The sequence below is a fragment of the Vulpes vulpes genome, chromosome 4 (assembly GCF_048418805.1).
Source record: "Vulpes vulpes isolate BD-2025 chromosome 4, VulVul3, whole genome shotgun sequence".
In the NCBI taxonomy this organism is placed as follows: Eukaryota; Metazoa; Chordata; class Mammalia; order Carnivora; family Canidae; genus Vulpes; species Vulpes vulpes.
This window is the reverse complement of record NC_132783.1, coordinates 36,605,721-36,618,563: the sequence shown is the minus strand read 5'-3', so window position 1 is coordinate 36,618,563 and position 12,843 is coordinate 36,605,721. Positions and strand designations below refer to the sequence as shown.

General features: G+C 40.4%; 1 protein-coding gene across 3 annotated transcripts; it reads left to right on the top strand.

Moving 5' to 3' along the window:
- The first annotated feature begins 709 nt into the window (after positions 1-709).
- RPL34 (ribosomal protein L34) lies at positions 710-5,299 on the top strand. 3 transcript variants are annotated; one of them, XM_072755510.1, is made up of 5 exons: positions 710-777; positions 2,353-2,426; positions 2,510-2,609; positions 2,909-3,012; positions 5,171-5,299. In XM_072755510.1, exons 2-5 carry the CDS (start codon positions 2,362-2,364, stop codon positions 5,253-5,255), a joined length of 354 nt encoding a protein of 117 aa, XP_072611611.1. In that variant the 5' UTR covers positions 710-777; positions 2,353-2,361; the 3' UTR covers positions 5,256-5,299. The 3 variants fall into 3 exon arrangements, with proteins under 3 accessions (XP_072611611.1, XP_072611612.1, XP_072611613.1); XM_072755511.1 differs by having other exon boundaries at positions 760-915; XM_072755512.1 differs by having other exon boundaries at positions 770-923.
- Positions 5,300-12,843: the final 7,544 nt, after the last annotated feature.

Genomic DNA, 12,843 nt, shown 5'->3' with positions numbered 1-12,843 from the left:
ATATATACATATATACACACACACACACATAAGCACTTAATGTAAACTTTTACATGCTATTTTAGAGGGCTCCCCTCCCTTCCTCCTCATTTTTAAGGCTCAGCTCAAACTTTATTACCCATGTGAAATGTGAAGTTCTGTACATAATCATAAGATTAGCCACCATTAATTGAGCACTTACTTTGGACAAGACCCCATGCTAAGTGCTTTAATTTTATTGTGCCTTTGATCATGGCATAACTCATTTAAAGCTTTGTTCACTATAACACAGTTAATAATTAGCAGATACTGGATTTAAATTGTTAAGCTTGTGCTCTGAATGAATGACGAGCGAAAGGAAGGGAAGGTTACAGAGTTAACTCCTCGAAGGTCATCTAACAAGTGTCAGAACTGGGATCTAAACCTACGACTACCTACCAAGCTGGTGCTCTTTAGGTTAAATGTGTCGTAACACTTCTCAGAAGGGAAAAAATTGACTTTGTCCCCCTCCCGCTCTTCGAAGCTTCCTCTGTTATTTGCATTTGTTTCTACAACGATTCCCAAGGGCTTCGCGCGGCGCTGCCGTAGATCGCTCAGGCGCATCCAGGCCCGCAGGCAGGGGCGGCACGTCAGCTGCCGTACAATGTGGCGGCGCCAAGCATCCCCGCCCATGGAAAGGTGGTGTCCGTACAACATGGCGGTGCTGGGTCTGACGTAATTTCCGGTCCGACGCAGTCACAGTTAACCTTTAAACTTGCAAGCGCTTCCTTTTTCCTCTTCCGGGGACGGCGTCCATAGGTATGGCTGCTCTTTCCTTTTCCCCATCGCTCCTTGGTCTGCAATCGGCCGCCATCCGGGGAGGTGGGGGAGCCAGGATCTGCGCAGCGCAGCCCTTGGAGCTGGCCTGGGAATAAGAGTTCAGGAGGAAAGCTGGTGGTGAGCAGGTCCCTGGCTTTTTAGCTTCAGACGGCCACCGACCCGGACCCCCCCTCCCGGGCCCGGAATAGCCGGAGCTCATCCCTCCTCGGGCTTGGCCGCCTTCAGAGGCGTGTTTGGAGACGTACAAGTTGTGGTTCGGCTCGTTGAGACCCTGCGGGATCGTAGAACGGTTCCCTCTCTTACGCCCACCTCTTAGCATTGCTCTCGTAGACGTTCTCCGGCTGTGCGAGGGCGGACGACCAGCACGTTCGGGTCGTTTCAAGATGTTTTCTCTTGCAAGGCCGATAGCGAGGAAGATAAACGTGTTAATAGGGAGTATTCTGTCTTGGTTTTGAAGCTGTGAGCGGAATGGTGGCTCCTTGGAGCTCTCGCGTTGGCCCTCGGCGTCGATTTTGGTGTCTTGACGGTTCTGTTTTAGTGTAACGTTAGGAAGGAGCTGACATCAAATGCCGGCTAGTTTCTCTTCCATCGTATGTGACGGAGCGATCCCGACGTTAGGGATACAGCGGGTCTTGTTGACGGTTTCCTGTTACTTGGAGTGGTAATCCAGAACCGTTCATATGCCGGCTTGCACATCCAGTTTGCTAAGTGATACTGCTCAGTATTAATTCCACCTGATAAAAAAAACAAAACAAAACCAGATGTCATGATTCACGCTTTTTTTTTTTAAAGATTTTATTTATTTATTCATGAAAGACACAGAGAGAGAGAGAGAGAGAGGCAGAGACACAGGCATAGGGAGAAGCAGGCTCCATGCAGGGAGCCCTACGCGGGACTCGATCCCGGGGTCTCCAGGATCACGCCCCGGGCTGAAGGCGGCGCTAAACCGCTGAGCCACCCAGGGATCCCCTAATTCACACTTTGATACTAAAATAAGTATTAGTTGGCTCTTGACTTGTCCCGCATGCCACTTTGGGGCAAGACACTGAGCCCTGAGCATCTTTTGTGTGACTGTCACTGCAATAGGTTGAGCAGGTTAGTTTCTGTCGTTTAATCCTAATGACAGCCCTGTGAACTCAGTAAAAACTTTTAGAGACCGGGAAGCAAGCTAGCTCTTTGTGCAGTAGATTCGCGTGGATGGCATAAGTTGAGGATTGAACTTAGTGTTCCTTTAAAAAATTCAAATCGTGCCTGTAGCATTTTTCTAGACACCACTCCAGACAGAATCGGGCTTTTTTGAGGGATAAGTCTGGCAAATTTTAGCCAAGTGCCATCATTGATTACTGTCAGGAAAACAAACGTGGGCCTCCTAGCATTCTTAACTAATCACTGTTAAGTATATCGTTTTAAAATAATGGAATTCTCTTCATCAGATACTTTAAGGATTATTGTATAAAAAAGTATACGTATGGGATGTATGAATTATGTGATATTGTTTTTGTTGTAAGGTTTGAATTATTTCTACAATGCAGTTTTATTCCATTCTTAATCTAGGCGTTCAGAATGGTTCAGCGTTTGACATACCGTCGTAGGCTGTCCTACAATACAGCCTCTAACAAAACTAGGCTGTAAGTATTTCTAAAATTTAAAATACATATTGTTGTTTTACTCTGCAGAATGTTGAGCTCTTCCCTATTCTCTCACTTCCTAGGTCCCGAACTCCTGGCAATAGAATCGTTTACCTTTATACCAAGAAGGTTGGGAAAGCACCAAAGTCTGCATGTGGCGTGTGTCCTGGCCGACTTCGAGGAGTAAGTTTATCCTTTTGCTGTGAATAACAAGAACTAGTGAGCACTAATACACTTGTAAGAGAATGAATGAGAGGTCACCACTAGGAAGATTGAAAAGTACTAAGCATCTATGATCTGAATCTGTCAAGAACACAGACTTTTAAAGCCTATATGACAGATACGGTGAAATGCCTTTCAGATAAGTCAGTAATAGCATTTCCTGTTGTGACCTTGTTTACTGTTTATACTTGTCACATATCTAATCCAGGACCGTTTCTTTGAAAGCATCACAAAATAATCTCAACATTGACTTTGTGCAGGTTCGTGCGGTGAGACCTAAAGTCCTTATGAGATTGTCTAAAACGAAAAAACATGTCAGCAGGGCCTATGGTGGTTCCATGTGTGCTAAGTGTGTTCGTGACAGGTAAATATAACTCTTTAATGAACTTTCTTTTTCTTAAACATGTGTGTGCATGTGTCTGTTCCATTGCATGCTAATCATTGTTAGTCTGGTGAAATTTAAAAGAAAGTTGTATATTTTAGATGCCTTCCTTGATTAGGGATAGTTGGTGCTGTGCAGACTGATAAATGATACTGGTTCAAATTAATTCATTTAGGATTTGGGGGCATCCTTATGCTAGACGTAGAAATTAAAATGACCTTGGTTTTGTGGGAGAGGCAGGTAAACTATTAGTTACTGGTCCGGTAGATGGAGAGTAGAAGATCTTAAAAGTGTGGGAACAAAATAACTACATGTAGTTGTAGTGTGGCTAGAGCCACATTAAGATCTAAAAGCTGGTTGAGGAGGAGGGTTCTGGAAGATGAGAGTATTCCAGGTAGAGGACTGGGCCTTTTGGTTATGTGGAAAGATTGGTAGCGGCACAGGTAGGAGAGGAAGCAACGGAGTTTATAATGGTAACATTTATTGCCTGTTTTTTATGATAAACGTGTTACAAACCTATCAGGGAAGGGTTTTTCTGTTCTGAGAATAAACCAACATTTGTTTAAATTCATATAGCCAGTAAGGGACAGCACTGGGATTCATTCTAGGTTTTATTGAGACCCTGGCTTTTTTATTAATCTCATTGCCTCTAAAGACTAAGTGGAAGGATTTGTGAGGTGGTTGGTCTTCACAAGTTAAGGAACTGGTTCAGAAAGTGGGTTTCCTTCAGTTTATTCAGCTAGTTATATAAAGTGGTTGAGCTAAGTTTCTAAACCAAATCTGGCACTAAACTTTGCAAGTTCACTCTGCCTTTCAGGAGTTGATTTGTAAGGGGATGGTAAGGCATGTTATAGTAATACAAATAAAGGTAAATGTAACTTGCATGAAATAAAAGAAATCTAAACTATGAAGTTAGAGGAGAACAACTTTCAAGGTAGCTGGGACTCTGCAATGGGTATTTGAGGTAGTATCTGAATGTTAGGTTTAAATGTTGGTCAAGAGGTTGATTGAAAGGGCATTGAGGCAAGGAATGAGAAATGAGATTGTAACAGCGTGTTGGAGATGAAGGGTCATGAGTTAGGTCTAAGCTAGAGGAGTTTGGCTTCTTACCAGTGTTTGGTTTGCTAAACATAATCATGGGTGCATTTATTAAAAATAAAATTTTCAAGCCTACTTCTTAGAGATTTGGATGTAGACCTGCTGGTGGTCCTTAGGTTAGTATTAGCTGTGAGTCTGAGAGGAGTATTGTCTTTGAGTAAGTTTAGGAAATTTTTAAGGGTCCTGAATAAGAGTGGCATTAGTTGTGTTTCTTTTTTTTCTTTTTTTTTTTAAAGAGAGGGAGAGGCAGAGACACAGGCAGAAGGAGAAGCAGGCTCCATGCAGGGAGCCTGATGTGGGATTTGATCCTGGGACTCCGGGATCACGCCCTGGGCTGAAGGCAGGTGCTAAACCGCTGAGCCACCCAGGGATCCCATTAGTTGTGTTTCTGTAACGTAATTACATTGAGAAGATTTGAAGGAGTCCAAAATCCCAGGGATTTTAGGCTGGGTCATTAGATAACCAGGGGTGCCAATAAAGAGCATAGGTGGGACAGGTTTTTGTGGCAGTTAAATGAGTATGTTTCTCTCTAGAGGTAATTTTGCTTTTAACAAATGGTAGTGAACACCTGTTGCTTGTCAGGTCCCATGCACTGTAATAATAAAATACACTTCCTCTCTAAAGGGATGTTTAAAACACAAATTACAACTCCTTCCAAGTTGAATCTTCATAAAAGTCTTGTAAAGTGGGTATGAACCTACTGCTGTACCTTAGGACAGAGAAGGTAACTTGCCCAAGATCACACAGCTAGTAAGTGGCACAGTTGGCCCCAGACAGGCTGTAGAACCTTTACACCTGAGAAAGTACCTCTGGCTGGTATCTTTTAACCCATGTGGTTCCACACCTGTAATTCCTTCTTGACTCAGAAGAAGGGGGCAGGTGCAATTAGCATAGAATTGAGGGATTATCCTGCTTTTATATTCCAGTGTAGGAGGGAGACCTTCAGCTGAATGGGTCTGGCCATTTAGTTTTAGTTCCTGAGTGTTTAGTCTATGCTGGGTTTCATCCAGTATTCATTTAACTTTTTTTTTTTTTTTCCTAGGATCAAGCGTGCTTTCCTTATTGAGGAGCAGAAAATCGTTGTGAAAGTGTTGAAGGCACAAGCACAGAGTCAGAAAGCTAAATAAAAAAATGAGGATTTTTTTTGAGTAATAAAAATCAAAAAGCTTGATCTGTTATTGCTATTGTAATTTGTTAGTATACATGTTTGGTTTCTGTGTGGTGTCTGGGGATTTCATGATTTTTAGTTGATTACTTTTTCTGAAAGACAGGAATTGGAAGTCAGTGATAAAAATTTTTGATGACAGCTCTTGAAGACTTGGGACGGTTTGAGAAAAGTGGCCCTTACATCCAGACGGTCCTTTTAATTCCAATTAATCATTTCCATTGAATCTCCTTCAGTACTAACATCGATAGGACAGAAATCACAGTGTTCAATGAGTTATTTGGAATGGAATCTTTTTTACATCATATTTAAACTCTCCCATTTCCTTAGTTGACTTCATTTCAAAATGGTCTGTTTTGGAGAACTCAACTCTGTATTCAGCAAATAGCAAGCTCCCCTTATATATAAAACTTCATGTCATGCATCTAGTGAAATTCAAATTCTGATTGATGTTGAATTTATAATCGTTCAGAAAATTAAAATAATGGGCCTTAATTTATTCTTGAGAGCCATGTAATATTGTTTCTAATGACTCTTAGTAATATAGAAGTATGTAAAGATAGTAATAATAGCTCATTCTAACAGTTCTTAGACTGTACCAAGTATTTTCTGATACTCTACATACATAATTTCATTTAAATTGGCTTCCAAGACCATTTTTTTCAGATCACGTCAAACTTATTTTGGATTTCAAAGGAGAGTCAAGACCAGAGCTCCCCAGATTATTGGTACAAGCCAAGAAATCTAGAAGTCAAGAATTCTATGTATTTTTACCTTTTGTCTTAGTCTAGATGTTCCTCTCATTGATGTGATGCAACTTAGGTGTCTTGGGCAGAGGGCTGTTTTCCTCTTACAAAAATGACTGCTTTTAGGAAGGAAAAAAATCTTTCTGACCTCCAAATACTCATTTGTGCCACACTGCCAGCTAACTTACTGATAGTTTATAGACATTACAGAAGAGGAAGGCTGACACAGGAATTCAAACAGTAAAACTTTATTTAACAACAGTACTTGATAACGTTTTCGTGATGGCTAGCATTGGGTTTGCCATGTGCCTGACACTTCAAAGTACTTAACATCTTCACTGAATCCCTTTAAGAACCCTGTGACACCTGTTATCCCTAGTTTACAAATAAGGAAATAAGCACACATTTCCCTAAGGAAATAGGAAATATCTGGGTGTGATAGTACCCAGAGTCATTGTTTTTAGGATTTTTACAAATGATATGCATAAGTGGTTGAACTCACTTAATGACTGCCATGCCTGATAAATAATAGCTGAGGCTCCTATTGTCAACATAGTCTCAAGACAATTGAGTTCCACTAGGTTTCCCCAGACACCTGCCAATCCTAAGGCTTGTAAAGCAGCAAGAGTAATACAATTACTTCCTGTGATGTTTAATCATTATACAAGATTTCTACTGGAGATATAACTAAAATATTGGATTCTGAGGTAGATTAACCTCTCATTTCACCATGACAGGTTGATGCATACTACAGGGACAAGTTTGGTGATCCTGGATGTATTGAGTAGAAGAATGCAAAAATTAGTACTTTCAAAATACAATAAAAAAACAATGCCTTAACATTTAATAGAGTTATTTGCTTGCCTGGTAGACTAATCTAGTTTTGAAAAGGCTTGAGATAATTGTTCAATGTTAGCTGTGGAGGGGACAGCCTCCATTTGCCAGCTCAGCACAAGTCCTTGCCTGTTTGGGCGCTTCCCTCCCACCCAGTGCTGCAGGACTGATTGAACGCAGTCTAACTGGTGAGTACTACTAAGTTTCAGCAAAATGAGTCAGTTAACAAATTTGAGAAAGCTAGAATATGAAAGCTACATACTTTTCAAAGACTATTAAATGGCTTAACCTTTAAAAATTGGGAACATTCTACTTTTATAAAATCATCTTTGCAGACAATTTGAAATGTATGGAAAAATAGGGATACCTGGGTAGCTCAGTGATTGAGCATCTGCCTTCAGTTCCAGGGGTGATCCCCGGGGTCCTGGAGAGGTCTTGGGGATTAAGTCCAGCATCAGGCTCCCTGCAGGGAGACTGCTCCTCCCTCTGCCTAATGTCTCTGCCTCTTTCTCTGTGTCTCTTATGAATAAATAAATAAAATCTTAAAAAATAATGTGGAAAAATTGATTGAAAAACATCAATTTTAGTATGCAGGTTATCATTTAACAGTTTGAGATCTTCCCATTTTGCTTCCTAGGCATAGGAGAGATTTTTTAAATCAAAATTGGAGGCATGTAAATTTTCAACCCACTTAACCCAAAGACATGTGACCAGCTTTACACTTTACAGCTTTTGATGGCTGCATCTGCATATTTGGCATTTATTTCCTTTCTTTTGAACATTTAGGTTATTTCCATTTTTTTTTCTTTTTTAATCCTTGAGAGCATTTTTACATATTTGATCGTTTGATTCATGCTGATTGTTTCTAAATTCATAAGCTGGCACTGAAATATGGTACTTAAATAATTAAGTTTAGTTACTTGGGTTGTGGTATTGCTTCTGAGTGTCTTAGTCTGCTCAGGCCACTGTAACTAATTACCAGAGACCGTGGTTTAAACTACAAATATCTCACAGTTCTGCAGACTGGTAGGGCTAAGATCAAGGTGCTGGCAGATTGAGTTCTTAGGGCCCTCTTGCTGGTTAACAAAGCACTGTCTCCTTGTATTCTCAGGTCCAAAGCAGAGAGAGAAGCAAGCTCTTTTGTGTCTCTTACACAGGCACTGATGCCATTAAGAGGGCTTCACCCTCAAGATTTAATTACTTCCCAAGGCTCCCCCGTTATTTATGCCATCACAGTGAGGATTAGGGTTTCAACTTTGCAATTTTGAGGGGAGACACAGGCATGCTAATTTCCATAACATTAATGATATGAGTGAACTGTGCCTAATCAGTGAGCCATTTCTTCTCCTGTTTAGTTTAGCCACCAAAGTTCTTGACCACAGGCCACACTTCTTCAGCTGTCTAGCTAATGCCTCTCCTCTTAACCTCTTCCCCCCACACTTCAGTCCAGCTTCCCCCTCCCACCCCAGCACTCATAGCAGTGCAGAATTCATCCTGTAGTGTGTAGATCGAGAAGAGCATAGATGGGTATGAACATAATACCAACTCTGCCCAACTGACCAAAGTGAATTCTGCACTGTTCTGCTTTTTGATTTTGTAAAAAGCAAAATGAAGCTTTTATTGAATCCAGTTCTGTGTGTGTGACTTAAGTATTCTTGACAGGTTCCTAAAAAGACATGTGAATGTAGTCAGTGGTTTCTTTTTAAAGTCTAGTATTTCTTCTTCCATTGAATTGCTTATAAATTCTATTAGAAGGATGAGGGAAGGGGGTCTTCCACCCTTAAAAGCAGAATATCTCCATATGTTTAAGTAAGTTAAGTTTACTTTCAGCAGTATAATAACATACTTAAAATTTTTACCCTGATGATTTGGAGCTTGGGTTCCCAGGATCTTGATAGTCAGAACTATGTCCAGCTTTAAATATAAACTATTTTCTTATCACACCAATTAAAATCATATACTATTCTTATGGAGTAAGGTTGCTAAGCAGGGCTGAATACTATAGTCTTTCTCTGGTGTGGATTACTTAGTTTATAAGAGTTTGATAAGAGTTTATAGTTGGTAGGTATTACCAATAGAACTGGTGGTGTGTAAAGCCAGATCATTCCAGCTGCAAGCGTCAATTGTGCACGTCTCTTCCCAGCTCTGTTTTCAGATCGGTACCCTGAAATTGTCATGGTGGGAGTATTTATACCTGGGAAATCAGCAAATGGTACAAAAACTCTTTTCCCTCCTTGGGAGCTGGTTATTAAATATTTCCAACAAACCACTGGCTGTTACTCAAGTTATAGTCTATCATCACAACTTAAATATGATGCTCTTGGTTTCAAGAGCTCTATGTATATCTGGGACATATTTGATAATCACTTATATTTGAAAATTGTAATAAATGTGTTTTAATTCTGTGAATATGCTGGGATTTGATTTTATAAAATACAAAACAAAGGTTTTATTGAATCTGGCTGTGTGAATGTAGAGGAAAACAATGTAAAAACTTGGAAAAGTATAAGTTCCATCTCTTTAAACAATGAAAACTAGATGTGATAAACACTGTATTCTAAACCAGGAGTAGAAAAGAGCCTTCATGAATTTCTAAATGATAAGATGCACAATAATTCTAGATCAAAAGATGCTTTCTGGTTTCCAAAATAATACAATAATTTTGAGTAAATCTTAAATATTTCTGGTTAATTTGAAGGATTACATAAATGTTTTTGCCACTATGTTTATATTGTTACAGTTTGCTTTCACTTTCATTGGTTACCTCAGCAAACATTTATTAGAAACTACTATGTTCCAGAAATTGTGCTGTGGGCAAATAGTATACAATAGTCAACAAAGCAGACTCTTCCCTGCTCTCACGGCACATAGGGGAGACCATGTTAAATGAGGAAACCAACACATTTTTTTTTATAAATATATTTTTTTAAAGATTTATTTATTCATTCAGAGAGAGCGAGAGAGAGGCTGAGACACAGGCAGAGGGAGAAGCAGGCTCCATGCAGGAAGCCCGATGTGGGACTCGATCCTGGGTCTCCAGGATCACACCCCCGGCTGCAGGCAGTGCTAAACCGCTGCGCCACCAGGGCTACCCCCAACACATTTTTAATTGCACACTTTGGGATAAGAGTTATAAAGGGAAACTACAACGTTGTGAAACAGGGCAAGAAAGAAACCTCACAAGATGGTGAAGTAGGCTTTTCTGAGGAAGTGATATTTAATATCATGGCAAGGATAAATAGATTTTAGCTGGGTGACAAGTAGAGAGAACATTCCAAACATAAGAACCAGCATGCAAATGCCTTGACAAGAAAGAGATTGTATAAAGAAGTAAAATTCATGCAGCCCGATTCACTCTCAATATTTGTAGCTGAATAAATTGGATATGTATGAACAAATTGTTAATCACTAAGGGGGAACATCCCTGCTTGCACATAGCTTTTGGTCCACCTACCTGGGCCTAGAGCCAAGAGGTGTGTGCCTCCTTTCCTTCTTAAGGGAGGCCAGTGAAAGAAAAGCTTTCCTAAACTAGTTAGGAGCAAAGACACTCTCCTCTGCATTACAGGGTATTTAAATTATGCAATCCCCTAGATAATTTAGGCATCAACCTACTATTAAAGAGGAGAGGGATCAGAATTATTGACTGAATTCCCCTAATATTCACTCAGCCTCTGTATTCCTTAGACTGTGCAAATACTCTGAGGGTTTTACTTGCTCACATGCATGCTTGCTTTTTTCTCTCTCAAGTTGAGAATAAGCTTACAGCTTGACATTCCCAAAGAACAAATGGCCTTAAAGAAAATTCAGTTTACTGCATCTTAGTATACATTGTATAAAGACTTTGTTAGCTATATAGTCTTTGATGAAACTACTCAATCCTACCAGCAGTGCGGAAGTAGCCCTAGACAATACCTGAATGAGCGAGCACTCATGGCTGTGCTCCAGTAGCTTTATCTACAAAAACTGCTGTTGGAATAAATTTGGCCACAGGTTGAAGTTCATGGGCCCTCCCCTCTCTAGATGACACCTGCTTCCAGCTGCAGCTGCCATCTTATTGCAAATGCACAAGAAACCTCAAGAAACACCAACAGAAAATGGCCTTGTTGAGTAATTAACCCAAAGGATGATGAGAAAAAATAAAATAGTTGTTTTTATCCCATTAAATTTTGAGGTAATCTCCTTTATAGCAATATACCATTAAAACAGTTGTATGGTACAATGGTCTTTAAATATGATTTTGCTCCTGGGTGGCACAGCTGGTTGAGTGTTGGATGCTTGGTTTCAGCTCAGGTCGTGATCTTGGAGTCACAAGATCACACCCCACCAGGCTCCCCACCCTCCACGAAATCTGGGGATTCTCTCTCCCCCTCCCTCTGCCACTCCTGTCTGTGCTCTCTCTCTCTCTCTCTCTCTCTTTCTCTAAAATAAGTAAATAAACCTTTTAAAAAACTAATATTTTGTTTGCATATCCTTTAAAAATTTTTGAAAGACTTCGTAGACCTTTTCACATTTTTAGATCATTATCTAAAACTTTTCATGATAAATTTAAGTCATTGCAAAGGATATAATTTCTAGCACAGTAAAGAAGTGAATAATTTTTAAAAATCACCTTTTAAATATATAAGATTGAAGCTACATAGCAACCTTAGGAAAAAAGACAGGAATAGATTCTGTTAACAGTTGAATATTTTATATTCTTCATATTTCTTCTTGACTCATGATGTAATTCCATTTCCTCAGTGGGATTTTACACTGTTTTTATGTTGAAAGTCTATTCCTGATTGGTTATTTCCACAATTGTATTTCTAAAAAGGAAAAACAAAAGAGAGAGGCATGGAGTCTTGCTGCCCATTTGCCCTCTGGATAAGATAAGACATCACTGCCCTTTCATCTGTGTTGTTTTTGCTTCTCTTTCATGGGATTCTCACTGGAATTACCTATTCTTTGACAATTTGGAGGAGATGAAAGAGGGGAGGATGGTAAATGAAAATTGTCATTCCTCATCATTCTGCATTTCATCTGAGATCAGGTCATCCCAATGCAGGCCAGGATGGACTGCTCCAATGTCTAGCATTTCCCTTACATGTAAGTCAGAGGACTACACAAAATCCTGTCACTGATCTTTTATTTCTTGAACATCAATCAATCAAGCATTGTTTATAATTCATTTATTAGTTATGAGGCAGTGTTCTGGATAGGAGGATAAACAAAGTAGACAAAAATCCCTGCCTTAATGGAAATTATATTCTAATGAGGGGAGACATACAATGAAAGAATGAACAAACGAACAAATGAAGGAACGAGTGAGTGAATACATGGAATATACAATATTACTGGTCTATAGAGAGAAGTAAAGCAGGAAAAAAGGACAGAATGTAGGGGGAAGCAGAGGCTTACAATTTAAACAGTGCTGCGATGGAAGGCTACTCTGAGAAGGCTGAAAACAGAGTATTTGCAAAAAAGCATGCCAAATAGAGAACAGCCTGGAAGCCAGAGGGTGCCATGTGGCTGGAATGGAGGGAAATACGAGGAGAGATGAGGTTAGGAAGTTCATAAGGTGCCAGGTTATACCTGTTCTTATAGCTCACTATTCCGACCACTAGAGCCCTCAGAGATGGGCAAGGGGCCCCTGCTCTGGCTTCCCCCTGCCAGTATTCCACCCCACAAAGGATCCAGAGGACTGAGGGTATATGACCTCTGAGCATATGAACCCCCACCCCCACCCCCACCCCCAAGGGTATGCATGGCCTCAGATACCCCTGTCCAAGGCATCCCAATCCCCCTCCCCCAGCCTGAGCTCTTCTCTCTATCTCTCAAGGAGAACCGTGCCCCTGGGGTGCTCCTCGGAAGCCCAAGGGTATTTGCAGGGACTGTGCAAGGAGCTTGGACATGTGAGCTGAGCTGTTCACACAGCTGCACATGAGGCCCATAGAGGCAGGTAGGGTCAGAGGTCTGGAAAAGATGGTACTA

What these genes read in the sequence shown, in the direction of transcription:
- RPL34 (XM_072755510.1), top strand. Translation starts at nt 2,362, where the DNA reads ATGGTTCAGCGTTTGACATACCGTCGTAGGCTGTCCTACAATACAGCC. An exon ending in GTCCTGGCCGACTTCGAGGA is followed by an intron (nt 2,610 to 2,908) that starts GTAAGTTTATCC and finishes GACTTTGTGCAG; the next exon opens with GTTCGTGCGGTGAGACCTAA. An exon ending in GCTAAGTGTGTTCGTGACAG is followed by an intron (nt 3,013 to 5,170) that starts GTAAATATAACT and finishes TTTTTTTCCTAG; the next exon opens with GATCAAGCGTGCTTTCCTTA.